The sequence below is a fragment of the Anser brachyrhynchus genome (assembly GCF_964034855.1).
Source record: "Anser brachyrhynchus genome assembly, chromosome: 1".
Lineage (NCBI taxonomy): Eukaryota > Metazoa > Chordata > Aves > Anseriformes > Anatidae > Anser > Anser brachyrhynchus.
Window position 1 is genome coordinate 59,032,395 of NC_137694.1, and position 15,343 is coordinate 59,047,737.

Below are 15,343 nucleotides of genomic sequence, written 5' to 3' on the forward strand. Positions count from 1 at the left end.
ATGGCGGCGGGGCCGGGGGAGGGGGGGAAAGGGGGGGGACGTGGTGGGGCGTCGGGTGGCCCTGGGTGAGGCCCGCGGTGTGTGCCACGGGTCCTCGGAGCCAGGCCTAGGAGGGGCTGCGGTGTGTGGTGTTCCCGTCCTCAGGAGCTCCCCTCAGGCTTAGCTGGGCGCCCTGAGTGTCGCCCTGTGAGGGGAGTCGGGCGCTGGGTAGGCGCTGAGGGCTGAGATGAGAAACCGAGGTTTCGGTTCTGCAGCGAACAGCGGGCGAGCTGAGTAAAGCTGAAGATTTCGGTCAGCGGGACGGAAGCTGTGCTTTTCCCTCTGTGATGAGGGCGTTAAGTGAGGCTGTAAACGCTTGGGTTGGAGGGAAACCCGGAGAAGGCGCTGCTGGCAGTGCGGGGAGAGCTGGTGGTCCCCATGCTGCCGCCACACGCGCCTCAGAGCTCATCAGGGTGCACGCAGAATGCAAGGGACACTAATAAAACACAGGTGGATTCCGATGAATGTGAACATAATCCTGCATAAAAGTAGTGCACACCAGAAAAAAGTGATGGCTGTGACCATCTACACGAAGCATGTAACTCCTTGTACTGCTCTTCAATTATTTTTCCAACAAGCAGCTCTGCAAAAAATCAGTTGCTGTAGTAAATCAGACACAGATAATACCCTTGAAGCATATTTGAGACATATGGTTAAAAGCCCACGTTTTCAGATTCTAGGAGTGGAACAAAAATCTTAGTCAAAATTCTAAAAATAAAACCCTGCATTTTAAATGAGGTACCCTTCATAAGTTCTGTGCTGTCTCATGCTAGAAATGCGAAATAGAATGTAAGGTGTATTCTTATTCCTTTCACTAGTGGTGAAAGTCTTGTGATAAAACTGCTTTACTGTATAAGAGGCTCCTAGAAAGGAGGCAGAGAATTGGAATAAAAGAAGTGACATAAAAGTGCAAAAGCATTCCAGGGTCATTTAGGAGACAGAGTGTCAACAGACAGTATTAACATCTGCATGATACCTTAATCTAAGGTCCCTCTGAATCCAAACCAAACCCATGGGTTCAGATTAATTTCTCAGAGATTTGGGGATGAGACAATTCAAGTCAGAGTGCATGCTCAGTTGAATTTTGCAAGTTTCACTCCATTTCATACTTGCAACAACTGTGCAAACAGACACTGGAAAAACGTTGGCTTTCATTTTGACTTTGGCATGTTGTTGTCTGGCTCTTGCACACTAGTTATTTGTTCACATTTACCACAAATAATGACTAGAAACCTAACCTGCAACTAGACTGTTGAAGTAACTTCTGGAACGGTTTGTTTCCTTCTCTTTCCTCCACCCCCTTAAGACTTTTTGTCTTGTGGGATTTGTTCGCAATCTGCTAGATGAAGCTCTAAGGCAAGTTTGCCAGATCTAGGGCTGCATCATCGTTCAGCACATCTGGAAGTGGTTTATGGGCTCTCATTCCTTCAGTGCCGCGTCTGGACTCTCTGCTATTCCTCAGCAGCAGAGAGAAAAGAAAACCAGCACAACTCCAAAGTAAACTTTGAAGAGTTTGAAAAAGGAATTGAATCTTAAAACTGTTTCTGTGCCCTGTAAGGCCCTTGTACAGGGGACTTTAAAGGAGGACGATGGGCAAGGAAGCTTTGGCAAGAGTGCTTACATCTGTGGGCTATCTAGGATCCAAGTAAAAAGCTCTTCAGGAGAAAGGAGTCCCGAATACTGTGCTGCTTTGAAGAGGTAAAAAGACTAATTAAGCAGGAAATATCTGAGCAGTAATGTCATGTTTCTGAGCTTTCCCTTCTGCAGCCCCTTGTTTTATTGCAGGATTTAGCAACCGACTTAGGGACTGCCAGGTTCTAGGAACTAATGTCTAAATTCAGGAAAAAAATGAGTAAATATTTATAGGAGAATAAATATTCCTTTCTTTAAAAATCAATGGCTAGTTAATCTGAGTTGCAGAGACTTAGGAACTTCGTAGTTTTGGGATTCAAACTTTTCTTATATGAAACTTTCTGTGTTTAGATTTTAAAGTTTAAAACATGGTTCAATGTATGTTGTTTTAATCATCTCTGAAGAGATCATGAGGCTGTGACTATCCAACTTTCATTTTGCAGTGATCATCAGTGTTATTTGTGACTACTGTTACAAATTTAGTTAAAAGGCTGTAGTCAGCTCTATTGAAGTCAGTGAAAATTGCTACTGGCTTAAGCGAGGTTAAAAAGTTATTCCACGAGTGTAGGGTTTTTTCTGTCTCTCTCCTTATCTAAATGAATAAGCTTTTAAATGTCTAAGACTACAATACTTGTGTAATGTGCAAGAGAAGGGATTTCTAAGCAGCTTTTTTTTTTTCAACTGATAAGGTTGTTTTCATATCTATGTAAATTAATGCCACATGAAGAGAGTGGGCTGCTGGAATGCAGTCAAGTACTGCAGATGTGAAAGGAATCTCAGAAATATTCCTCTCTCTACGATTTAGTCATCTGTTGGGATCTAAATATATGCAAATATAAGTGGTTCGTAAACAAAGCCACATCTTAGCTTTATTTATGTTTTTATTATCATTTTACTTGTTAGTCAAAGTAGAGGCTAATTCAGGATGCTCCCTCATCAGCAGCATTAACCAATGAGAGGTGGTCATTTTTGTGACTCAAGTTTCAAGAATTTTTGCCGTTTCGTGTTCCTTCTCAAGGAATGAGAATGAACTTTATTTTAATACGTGGATAGAAACTGCAGTGTATCCTTGTCTATACTGTAGCATATCTGTATGTATGTAAACAGGAAAAATGGGTTGTGATCTTGAAGATAGCTACAATAGTATAAGGGTTAGATCACACAGTTGAGTTTTCCTTCCCTCCTGCCCCAACCTCTGATGGTGGTTTTTATTGTTTTTTTTTTTTTTTTTTTTCATAAACAATACTACTGCTTCCAGAACTTAAGTGAATGTTGTTCTTTTTCCACAATTTTAGGGATTCTTTCCTCTCAGGTACAAAGTCATGGCCATTCTCAGGCCTTGCTTAGAAGTACAGTTTCAGGGAAGGCTACTTCTTTATCTTAAGCATCACAAATAACGTGCTTAAATACAACCCATTTTGCACAAGCTTCCCTTTTGCTGTTGCTGGAAGGATGTTGCTGTTAGAAAATCTTTTCACAATTACTCTAAGATTTTCTCATAGTCTGAAAGTCGCTGCTCTAATGTATGATACCTATATGTTTGGGAACTGTATGCCAACAAAAACTTAGTATTTGTGATTGTTCTTATGTTTTAGGTGAGATCAGATATAAAGGTAGATGTATTTACAAATTGCATCAATTGGTGTTTTTATAATTTTTGTACATTATTTTAAAATGTGTTAAAAATCATAGTTTTTACTGGTGTAGGTGATTGGACTGAATGTATTAAAACAATTCATTTCAGTCTATTAGTAGGTTGAATATTAAAATATCTAATAGCTCTGGCTCAAAATATTAGTTATTTGTTACAAGAAAGTTATTTACAAAGATAGAGTGCTTTTACTGGTTGATAATGCTAAACCTTGTCCCTGAAATATTTAACTAGTGTTCACTGCTTGTATTCATGATTTTTTCCCTCTCTCTCTCTTTTTATTTTATTTTTTTAAATTTTACTACAGACCACAGTTCATATCCAACAGAACATATGGCTCTTTTAAAGAAAAGTAAGAAAGATTAAAAACATTTAAAATATGTATTTTTAAAAGAGGGCAGAGATGTGATTTCTCATAAAACTGTTGTAACAGTTGCATGCAAATTTATAACTAGTTTTGCTAAATTATATTTAACTTTTATTATCAAAATAAGTCTTTTTCTGTAGACTAAATCAGATAAGTACAGCAATAAATCCTATTAATTTAATATTACTCACTACTTCGCTGCATGAGACTGAGTGCAGGTAACTGCCAGTTTCATGTGGGTTGTGCCAGGAGCACCCAACCTGACTTTTTGAACAGAACTCTGCACGTTAATGCTGTTCATACTCAAAATTGAAATGTGGCCCTGAGAAGTTTGGGATTCTCATCACCTGTTGTGATCAATGACTGAAAATGGACCGCTGTGAGTCTTCAGTTATACACCCAAAATTTCACTGAATTCAGTGGGCCCTTTCCTCAGCTGATTTAAACAAATGCAGGTTTGGTGATGCATGCGTACCAATTTCAACTTATTCTCATGCCTAGTTCTGGTTAAGTGGCCCTTTTGAATCAAACAGTTCAAAACTTTGTTCCCTTTGCTCTTTTGCATGCCTTGAATATCTACCATCACCTTTATGATGGTACAAAGTAATGAAGTCAACCCAAAGAACTCCATCATCAAGGTAGCTGTCAGTGATGGTAGCGTATTCCTTCCTTGTCCTATCATTGAACTGTCTTGGTTAACAATTCTCAGGTGGTTAATGTTGAATGGCTTAGGCTTGTCCAAGATAGTCTGGTAGGAACTGAAAAATCGTAATACACAGTAAGGTCTTTGCTTTTGCATGTTGTTTTTTGACATACTAATTACAGTGTCAAAATGTTTATGTATTCTCAAATATTTTGGAACATACCTGGTTTGAATGGCATGCTGGGTTTATTTTTCTAGCACTGTTAGAGTTTTGCTCAAATATACCTAGAAGATCTGCATGTTGAAATCAAATAAAATTTTACTTGTGTCTGGAGGAAGCATAAGAGAAAGAAAAAGCTGGGTAAAATAGTTAGTTCTTGAAGTCCTATGATGTAGCCAATGAAAGGAAGTTCCAGGTTTCTAGTAATGTTTAGAAACATTTATTTAATAGTATGGATAACCCATATGTATTGGAAACCTAATGATTTAGTGAGCAAACAATCCATGAAAATCAGGTAGTTGGAAATAATTGTAAAAGGACAGAGATATCATTACATTTTTAGCATAATGTTTTTAGTTTGATCAAATAGCGAAAGAAAAAAACAGCAAATACAGGTTTTGATATGTACTAATTGCAAATTTGATTTTAAAAAGGTACAATTAGTACTCTAGGTTTTAGAGTGATTGTTAACAAATTCTCCCTTTTTTTCAGTTAACCAGATCTTACTGTTACTTCTTGTCTTAACTGTATGTGCAATTCTGTACAACAAAGTTCACAAAGTGCCATCTGCATTAAAGAATGAAGCAGGTAAATGACTTCCATTTCATTTATGTTCCTGTTTGATATTTCTTACCTCTTCACTTAACATTTTTTTCTTATTACTAAACCTGTTTGCCCTGCAGTAGATGAGCCACTTCAAATAAAATAGTAGGAGATTGATAGTACAAGTAAGAATTGTCATCCCGATTCACACTTTTATCCAGATGTCACTGATGCAGATGGAAGCTGGTGTATATTCTTATTTGTGCTGAACACTATTGGAGATGCCAAGTGATAATAAACTTCAGTCAGAACTTGCCCCTTGGGAATATGCTTGGCCTAGCTGTTGATTTCAGATAGATCATCAAACCTTGATATAATTTTCAGCAGAAGTTCTTGCTGTAATATTTATAGTGACAAAAGCCCGCTAGGGTTGGTGTGGTTGGACTAGTATGTAGTGTTTATACTAATAGCTTATTCACTGTTCCTCAGATAAACAAATTCTGTCTTAGTATAAACCATTTCTATTCAGTATGTTTTTGTAGGGCTGTTATGAGTTTAATGATTATGTTTCAACCAGTATAAATTTATTCATATAATTTCTGTAAGTTAATCAGTGCTAGGGGTACAAATTTTCCTTAGCAGTGATGTGAGCTGTTTCAGTACTGTTCAGATTTTTTTTTCCTTTTTATCATTAGCAACTTCCTGGTGGTACAAAATTTTGCACTATTCCTTTCTAGCCTGCTTCCCAAAGAAGTGAAGCTCATGCAATTACACCAGCTCTTCCACTTACTTCCTTCCTTTGAAAATTTTGGAGCCAATTGTCCAATTTGTACTAAATATAACTGAGAAGTAGAAGTCTCAAAGGTATTCAAACTTCTTCAGGTTTCATGTGAATAAGCAGCAACATGGAGGACAGGTTGATTTGTGCTCCCGTGGAGCAGAAGATACAGAGAACCTTTTTCTATGTTCTGTTTGGAGGCATCTAAGAGCCCAGTCAACTTGCATGTAGTTCTGGGTTAGCAACAGCTCATGCTGTGCGCCTTGGCAAATGTGGATGTGTAAAGGATGTGGGAAGGAAGTGGAATGAATGTGATATGATTCCACTGTTTATAGAACTATGAGCTCACTCATATGACCCAGACGCGATACAAAAAGATTCTCAGTTTTCTATTATAATGCATAATTTTGTTTCTTGTAGTTGACTTGGAGAGTCCTGAGGAAATGGAAGAAGAAATCCCAGTCGTAATCTGTGCTGCTGCAGGCAGAATGGGTGCAGCTATAGCAGCAATCAGTAGCATCTACAGCAACACGGAGGCTAATGTTTTGTTCTACATAGTTGGGCTGAAGAACACCATCCCTCATATTCGGTATATAAGTGCTTTATTTTATTTCATGCTGTAATTAGGACCAGGTTGTTGTTCTCCTTAGCATGGGTATAGGCCTTGGAGGACTTTCCAGGACATGTTTCTTCATTTTGTAAGAAGAAAGTACTTCCTTTTAAGTAGTGTGTTGGTAGCTGTCCCCAGGATTCCCTACACATAGGAAAAAGGATCATTGTGCTCTGCTTAAGGCACTGGCTGTCATAAAGGGGTATGAAATAACCATAACATGCCTGTACCTGTGCCTTTTTGCCTTTTGTTGATCAGCTGCAGAAGAGAGTGTGTAGTAAGGTAAGTACATACATGCTTGCTTGTCACAAGCCCTCTTTGTGGCACTGCACTCAGCTCATATGAAGCTGTGTCTTTAGTTTCAGAGCAGAAAAGCCTGCTGTCTAAAGCTAATTTCAGGTAAGGGAGAGTGGTAAATGTAATAAATAGAGGCCCAAAGAAGCTAGTAATGAAAGCAAGTTTGGGTGTTAAAAATTGCAGACATTCTCTAAAAGAGGGGGAAGTGAGAGAGGGAAGGTGTGAACCAAAGATTCAAAGACTTTTTTTTTTTTTTAAGCAGTTCTTGCCTGTGACTACTTCTGTAGCTTGTGTACTTAGAATTTATGTCAAAGTGAAAAGATGTGATAAGTGGGGTTCCATAGAGAGTTTTTCCAATCCAGTTCATCAGTAACCTAGAAAATAGAATGGAGAATGTTCTCTATGACTCTACAGTTGGCGTGGAGTTGGAAGAGACAGAAGATATGTTGAGTAACAACGATGAGCTGAAAACAAACTCCAAATGAGTTGGAAAAATGAGCTGTAAAACATGATGAAATTCAGTAGAGGTGGAAATAGCGGATTGTGTTGACTCAAGGTGAAGCAGGAGTTTGTTAGCACTTGCTAGATAATATGGGGACTCCAGGTGCATAATAACACAAGTACAATTTATGGTAGGTCAGACAAAAGCTTTATTAACTATGATTATAGTGAGAGAATGGGAGTGGAGAGATAGGTGCTGTCTGTATGCTCTCTTACTGTGCATTTGGAGGCCCCATATTCTTTGACACTCATTTTGAAACCTACACAACTATAACTGATAACTGACCACACTATTGTGCAAAAAAAAGGGGAGGGGAAGGCATGCTTCATAGTGAGATATAGTTGTGGATATATATGACCTCTGGAGATGTGAGAAAACAACTTCTGATCTCCTAGGCATTTCTACCACATCAGAAAAAGTATGGCATTTAGTTTTATGTGCCTTACTTCAGGAAAGATTTAGAAGAGAGGTCAGAGTCGAACATCAAGCAATAATGACAGGAAATCTGACAAAATATTGAAAAACATTAGTCTGAAAAAAAATCCTCTACTAAACTGTGAATATGTGACGGTCATCTTGAAGGACATAAAACTGTAAAAAGGAGAAAACTGACCTGTGCTTTAAAAGCATAGCAGATAGGATAAGATAAAAATGGTCTTTAACTATAGCATGAAAGTCCAGGAAGTAATATTTAATGATCACAACGGTGTAAAATGGGTTGTTTGTACAATGTGTGGAGTCTCTGGTTTTGGCACTTTTTTTTTTTTTTTTAAACAGGTTAAACAAATGACTGTGTGCAATAGCTGTAGACATAAGTGATTTTGTCTTGGGGTAGGATAGATCAAGTGAGTTTCCAAAGCCTCTTATTTTCCTGTGAGTCTGAGTAACACTGGAAGTACTCTCCACATGCTGAATATTTCTTTTTATCGCTTCTTTTTATCACAGAAAATGGATTGAAAATTCTAAACTGAAAGAAATAAAATTTAAGGTTGTGGAATTCAACCCCATGGTACTAAAGGGCAAAATCAGGCAAGATGCATCACGACCTGAACTACTGCAGCCTGTGAGTAAACAAACACCACACAACACATTTTCAAGAATTTAATGCACATTACAGGTTTTTAAATGTCCTAGGTCTCTGTTCCACTACACAGGAGGGGTGCAATCCCCAAAAAAAACACTTCAGGTCCCAATTCTAAGCTGTCACTCAAGAAGGAAAAGTGCATTGTAACAAGCTCCTTGCAACTTTTCTGTCTTGCTGGCACCTCACCTATTTGGTGGTATAAACTTTATGTTTTGAATGTGTTATATATTTAAGAATATATTTACAGTTTTTCGGAGGAAAGATACAGTAGTGCTTCTTGTGCCTCCATGATGCTGAGTTGGCTGCATTCTGCTATGTCTGAGGTTAAGTTAGAGGCTAAAGACTAGTCTAAATGTTACTGGCTGTCAGAAGAAGCAAATTGGGTGTTTTGTTGTACCATCAGCACTGGTAACGCTGCGTCTGGAATACTGTGTCCAGTTCTGAGCTTGTCAGTAAAAGAACTAATGGTTCTTTAAAAGAACTAATAGTTTACTAGTCAGTAAAGAGAGACTAATGCATTAAACTGCTTTAACACTTAGTATTTCTTTTTTTCTCCCCCCTGTTTAACAGCTGAACTTTGTTCGATTTTATCTTCCTTTGCTTATCCAGAAACATGAGAAAGTCATATATTTGGATGATGATATCATTGTTCAAGGTAAGCTGACATCCAAAAAGCAGTTTCCAGCAGAATTAGGATCAAAGTTACTGCAGCTTTTATGGTTGTCTGGAGATACGGAGTATAATGGAAAGTGAGGAAACTTCTAGGAGCATTGTACTTGGGAAAACTACAAAATTTCTGTTTATTTATTTAAAGGATATTCTGAAGAAAACCTTCTCTTCATATGTGTTTTAGATAGTTGATTTTAACCAAAATTTGATTTTAAATTTGATTTTAATCAAAATCAACTCTACGGGTTTCATTTTATTTGGATTCGGTCAGTTGCTGAAAGATAAGGTATCACGATTTTCACTTGGATGCTGTAGTATGTAGTTAAGTGTGACTTGTGTTTCCTGCTAGCATTCAATTTCCCACAAATGCTGCTCCACTATGAGCTGCTTTATAAAATACAATTAATCTTCTCTGCCTGTCTCATTTTCTTTCGCAATAGCAATAGATTTTTTACAATTTCTTCAACATGTATGGCTTACAATGGTTATCTCTGCTTTTTCTTTTGTTATTCTGTCCTCAGTCATTAACAGAAATAATTAACTTTTTGTAAGGTTCTTAAGTCTTCATTTACACTCCATTTGCATGAACACTGTAAGCTGACCCCACCTCTTCACCTGCATCCCTCCCTCATGTGCCTGCACACCCAGAAAGGTGATTACTTTCAGCCTGAATTAGCTTCCTGGCATGACTTAAGGCAGTGCTCCAGCGGAAAAGAATGGGGTGGCTGGTGAAAGAGGAGAGGTAGGACTTTCTCTTTCATTAGGGGTGTCAGATTGTCAGCTGATAGTGTTTCTGGAGCCACAGGATAAGGGTGTAATTTTACATTACAGCTAATGGGAGGCTGCTGCCTGCGGAAGTGGCCTCTCCTGTCCGCAGGCAGCTCCTGTTACTCGTATCACACCTACAGTTGTGCAGCTGCGAAATAAGCTGACATTTTCTGGTTGACCCGGCAGAAAACTGGCTATATAACAAACAAACAAAACCAACCAACCAAAAAAACAACAACAAAACTTGTTTTCCTCTTGCTTGCTCACCCTTGGGCCATGTAATCACAGGCCCCGAAAGAGGGGAATAAAGATGGGCGTGTGGGGGTGGAGGCAGAGCGAGGGTGCATCTGTTTTGGCAGCTGTTCCTCATGTTTTAACTGTAATGTGAGACTGCTCTCTATCAGATGTCTCTGGAATGGGAGTTCTGACAGGGTAAGGAGTGATGGGGAGTTTCAGGGTTTAACTTTGGGACTGTTTACGTGTTGGCCAGTTATTTTCTATAGTAAGTAAGAATGAAACATTTTGGGTGTCATCACATTTTTTTTTTCTGCTTTTTCTCTTGAAAAAACACAAGTTATTTAGAATCAGGACAAAATACCTATTAAGGCTTGTTATTCTTGAACAATTACTAGCTGCCACATTTTATTTATTTATTTATTTATTTATTTATTTCGTGTGGGATGTAAGTTCTATCCCAAGTTTTCCAGCTGGCTGGTGAGTTTGGAGAATTTTTCTTTCAGAAATAGTAGTTCCACTCTCTGCAGTATGAGCAATGTTTTCAGTTTCTAGTCTTTTATTGAGGTTTCCTGGTAATAGCAGCTTTACTTCTTCATGGCCTACCTGTGGAGAGTGCTCACCTCAGGCTAATGGGCCACGTGTGGCCTTCCAACCTAATTCATCTTGCCTATGACCCTTGCCAGTAGCTTGAAGGGGTTTGGATGCGGACTCCCCTAATTGCTGTAGCTGTACAGTGGTGGTGCTGTGCTTCCCACCTGCCCTGAAATCCTTCTGGCACAGTAGATATGTGCTAGTCAGATGGTGAGTGAGACATCATGTGTTACGTTATCTCCCTCCCTCAGGAAGGAGCTGGGAGGTCTGGGAAGCCACAAACGTGACAGGCACCTTTCAGCTGGCCAGTGCTTATCAGTAAGCACTGTGAAGCCAGGTGTCTTACTACAAGGTACAAACACAGGAACAGAGGAAAAAAATGATCTGTGCAGGAAATTGAAGAGGTGTTTCTGAGGGACTGAAGTCATTTGCCTGTACCCTCTTTCTCCAAATAAGAGCTAATTGAATGCATAACTTTGTAATCAGCTTCTTAACAGTGTAAACAGCTGCTGCTTCAGCTGATCTTGGACGTTTGGACCAAATTAAGGATGTATTGAATTCTGATGGCAATAGCTAAAGATAGACACCCGTATATGGGACATAAACTTGAAAATTTCCCAAATAGCAAAGTTCAGCCTTCATTAACATCTCAGCTATCCCCTAAAATTAATATGTTTGTAACTAACATGTGAGAACAGAAGTTATCCTATCAGCTACGTAGCAGTGAATAGGCTTGCTCTTAAGCTTTTCAACTTTGTGTAACCAGGTGACATCCAGGAACTCTATGAGACTAAGTTAGCTCCTGGACATGCTGCGGCTTTTTCAGATGATTGTGATCTACCTTCTACACATGAAATGGTTAGAAGTGTAGGCATGCAGGTAAGGTGTCATTTTGGAACTCTAATCATGAATGTATTGACTCATAAACATAATATGATTTTATATATTTTCCCCAAAGTGAAAGTATTTTTTTTTTTAATATTTTTGTACCAGTTTTACAGGTAATTAAGAACTACTTTCTGTAGTAACTTTGTAATGATATGGTGCTATGCAGAGTTGTTTCCTGTAGTAGGTTAAATCTCTGTCGCTCTTTGGATTTTACTAAATTATGTTTGGTATTTTATTAAGTTAATTTTGCTATCAGTAGATCATGAGCACTTCTGGAGTATTAAACGAAGCCAGAGTATATGATATTTGTATTAGTCGAATTGGGAATGAAACTCAGCAAAAGTGTTTGAAAGCAAATTTCTGAGTCGAGTTCCCCAAAACTGTCAGTCCCTCTAGCATTACAGCTGCACAAGTATAAAGATACCTCATTTAGAGTAAGCTACAGAAAGAAAAAATGTGGTGAGGAAGGAGCTTTATTCACTTCTAGTGGGACAATATCGTGGAAAAAGCAATTCAGTAGCTGGGCATACCTTGCCTTTCAGCCCGTCACATGGCAATTGAGACAGGTAATCATCACAGAAACTCAGCTTTGGAAGCGCATACTTAGTCTCCATGTGAGCAGCGTAGAGATGTGTTTACTCTCACTTTTATTGAGATTCACAGGGGATAAACATACTTTGAAACTTTCTTTTTTTAACTTCCCAGAACACATACATGGGATTCCTGGACTACAGAAAGCAAGCAATTAGAGATCTTGGCATCAGCCCCAGCACCTGCTCCTTTAATCCTGGCGTAATTGTTGCTAACATGACTGAATGGAAACATCAGCGGCTTACAAAGCAGTTGGAAAAGTGGATGCAAAGAAATGTAGAGTATGTATAGAGAAATCTAGCTTTGCACGTAACTGTAAACTGAGTATTAAAACTATAATTTTCTGTTTGCAAGCTCTTTAAAGTTTGCAACTTTATTTTGTTCTGTGAGATACTGAAGTAACTCATGTTCCAGAATTTCCATGTGGTTATATCTGATTGAAAGTGTACCAGAAAACGCTGCCTGGAGTATTAGTCTTGTGTTTATCGCAAACCACACTTAATCCTGAGGGACACTGAGACCATGTGGGTCTTGTTTTGATCCCACCTCACTTGGGACCAAGCCACTTAAAATCTTCCCTTCTTGAGGCCACTTTAGAGAAGAAGGAATGTTTTCTTGTTTGTGTGGGGTCTCTCCTACTGTAATGTCAGCCAAACAGTAATCGGACACCAGATTTCTTAAATACCAATAGAAAACGCTGCTTTCTCTATAGACAGACCAAACTTGACATGAAGATAACTTTTTGGCTTTGACCACAAATAAGTCATGAACACAATGAAACAAACACTGTTAATTTTTAACGTTTGTTGCAAACCTCCATTTGCAAACTTGACATTTACTTTCTTTCTCTGTAAAGAGTTAAGTTTAAATTTAGTAAAACTAAATTGAAACAGATTAGCTTGTGCTTTTGGACTACCTCCATTACTGGTTACTTTCAGAATTGAACAAAGCAGGAGACACAAATGATAAGCATGTGACTGAATGAAAAGCTAAATGCCTGTCTTTCTCACTCTGCTTAGGTAACGTTCTGAGAAGCTATTGCTCTGCTTTTTAAGAGCTTGAAAAAAATCCATGAATATTAACTGCAGGTCTTATCTACAAAGATGATTTTCGACCATAATAAAACATTCATATTCCTTTTAGCTGGGTTTTGAAGTGACAGTGAAATAAATTGCTTAGTTAGCAGCTGAAACTCACGGTTTTGGAGGTTATGATTTTTGTTGTTCTGTAGCCTCTAAGCACCTCTTGATAATTCCCAGCCTTGCTGGGCTAGACAGGTGACATGATGCTCCCATGTGCTGACTGGCCAGGCCTTAAGCACCCTGTGGCCAAACATCTGGCTGCTACCTCTTAAAGCCTCTCCTCACAGTAATGTTTGGCTTTTTCAAGCCCTGGAGTTTTAACAAACTTCTCAGGAAATTAATATCCTTTAGATGTTAGGTTATACAAACTAGACTGCCAAATCTGATCTGAAGTTAACCTACAAGTCTAATAGTTGTGCAGGGGGGCGAAGGGGAAGGAAGAGAGAGAGTGAAATACATGGAAGCACGTACATTACATTAGCAAAATATGTTTAATTCCTTTATGTTGAGAGTTTTTTTTCTCCTACTTTGATTTTGCCAGCCTCATAGACTACAGGCAGCATGTGGAAGTAATTGGCTTCATGTTGGGCTTGACTCCCCGTTTGCTTGGTAGCAACAATCTACTCAAGGAGAATTGGAGTTGCAAATGCAAGCAATTAACAGCATTAGAACAGAGTACACTGAAAATAAGTCTGTTCAAAATGCTTTTGAATTTTACCAGCATACTTACATTTTTAATTTCTGATCTCTGTGCCAAAGGCTCTTTTATTGAGGTTTTGAACACTTCGCTCTTTTGCAGGGAAAACCTCTACAGCAGCACCCTCGGGGGAGGTGTGGCGACCTCTCCGATGCTGATTGTATTTCATGGAAAGTATTCTGCTATTAATCCTATGTGGCACATACGGCATCTTGGTAAGTTTAGCTTTCCACCATTTGCAGTTTGAACTAAATAAAGTGAGAGTTGTTTTTAAGATTCCAGTGTAGGATGTTACATTACTTTACCTCAACACATTACTTTATACCTCAGATCCAAATACGTAATCCATGCTTCCTTCTTTTCCTCTAACACTCACTAGTCCTGCTTGCTTCAGGGTAGGGCAGAATGTGTGCATATCCCACTGGTAGTCGTTAGTCAAATATCTTAACAGGTCAAGCAAACAAAATAGTTGTACCCCTGCAGAAAATACCTAGTAATCATTAAATTGGGTAAGAAAAGAAAAAAAAAAAAGTACCAAGGAGAAAACTACATGATTGAAGACCAACTATCTATATTGTCCTAAGCCATGGAAAGAATATATGAAAGATGTGAATATAGTCACAGAGACTGAAAAAAACTGACATTTTTAGCAGCCACAGTAGAAGATCATGGGATGCCCGGCAGCCTTTGTGTAGTCAACGTTCTGAAGGCTGCAGTTACCATTCACCTGGGAATGGTGAATTATCCTGAGGAAAAGATAATAGCTTTATGTAATAAAATGAACAGTACAAGGGATGTTTTTGTAAGCCCCAGGTATACCAAGATGTTGTTGAGAGGAAACAGATTTTTCAGATGCAGAATTGAAGGTTTTAAATTAAAAACGCTGCTCTATCATACAACTAGGTGTCTATTGACAAGTATGTGGAACCATACTAATCAGACTTATTTTAATAAAACAAAAGTTTAACTGTGTAGTGTCTTCCATTATAAAAAAACTTTTTTTTTTCCATGTACCCATGCAGGCTGGAGTCCTGATACCCGTTACTCAGAACATTTCCTTCAAGAAGCTAAATTACTTCATTGGAACGGGAGATATAAACCTTGGGACTATCCCAGCGTTCACACCGATCTCTGGGAAAATTGGTTTATTCCTGACCCTTCAGGGAAGTTCAAATTAACTCGTCCTGACAGTTGATACTGAAAACACTTAAATGCATTTATACTTTGTTTTGCAGCATGCAATAGTTTGAGAAGCAACATGTCAAAATGTATAATTAACTGATTTTAGAGAACTAAGTATTTCTTAAATATTGCCATAAAATGACCATCAGTTTTGAGGGCTTATGGGTGGAGAGGGAGGTGGGAGAATTAGTTACAGTTCAGATTATCCTGACTTTCAAATAAGGTGAGGAAACAAGTTTACTTGACAATGAAATGCTTTCATTAAATATTTA

The 15,343-nt window shown here is 38.5% G+C and overlaps 1 protein-coding gene across 2 annotated transcripts; it reads left to right on the top strand.

The window, feature by feature from the left end:
- The first annotated feature begins 124 nt into the window (after positions 1–124).
- GLT8D2 (glycosyltransferase 8 domain containing 2) lies at positions 125–15,167 on the top strand. Of its 2 annotated transcripts, XM_080558108.1 has the most exons (10): positions 125–1,737; positions 3,630–3,674; positions 5,045–5,140; positions 6,294–6,462; positions 8,228–8,345; positions 8,937–9,021; positions 11,398–11,510; positions 12,225–12,391; positions 13,992–14,104; positions 14,912–15,167. In XM_080558108.1, the coding sequence occupies exons 2-10, from the start codon at positions 3,656–3,658 to the stop codon at positions 15,082–15,084; spliced, it is 1,053 nt and encodes a 350-aa protein (XP_080414234.1). In that variant the 5' UTR covers positions 125–1,737; positions 3,630–3,655; the 3' UTR covers positions 15,085–15,167. The 2 variants fall into 2 exon arrangements, with proteins under 2 accessions (XP_080414234.1, XP_080414235.1); XM_080558109.1 differs by lacking the exon at positions 3,630–3,674.
- The last annotated feature ends 176 nt before the right edge of the window (positions 15,168–15,343 follow it).

What these genes read in the sequence shown, in the direction of transcription:
- GLT8D2 (XM_080558108.1), top strand. An exon ending in TGATGATATCATTGTTCAAG is followed by an intron (nt 9,022 to 11,397) that starts GTAAGCTGACAT and finishes TTGTGTAACCAG; the next exon opens with GTGACATCCAGGAACTCTAT. An exon ending in TGGATGCAAAGAAATGTAGA is followed by an intron (nt 12,392 to 13,991) that starts GTATGTATAGAG and finishes GCTCTTTTGCAG; the next exon opens with GGAAAACCTCTACAGCAGCA.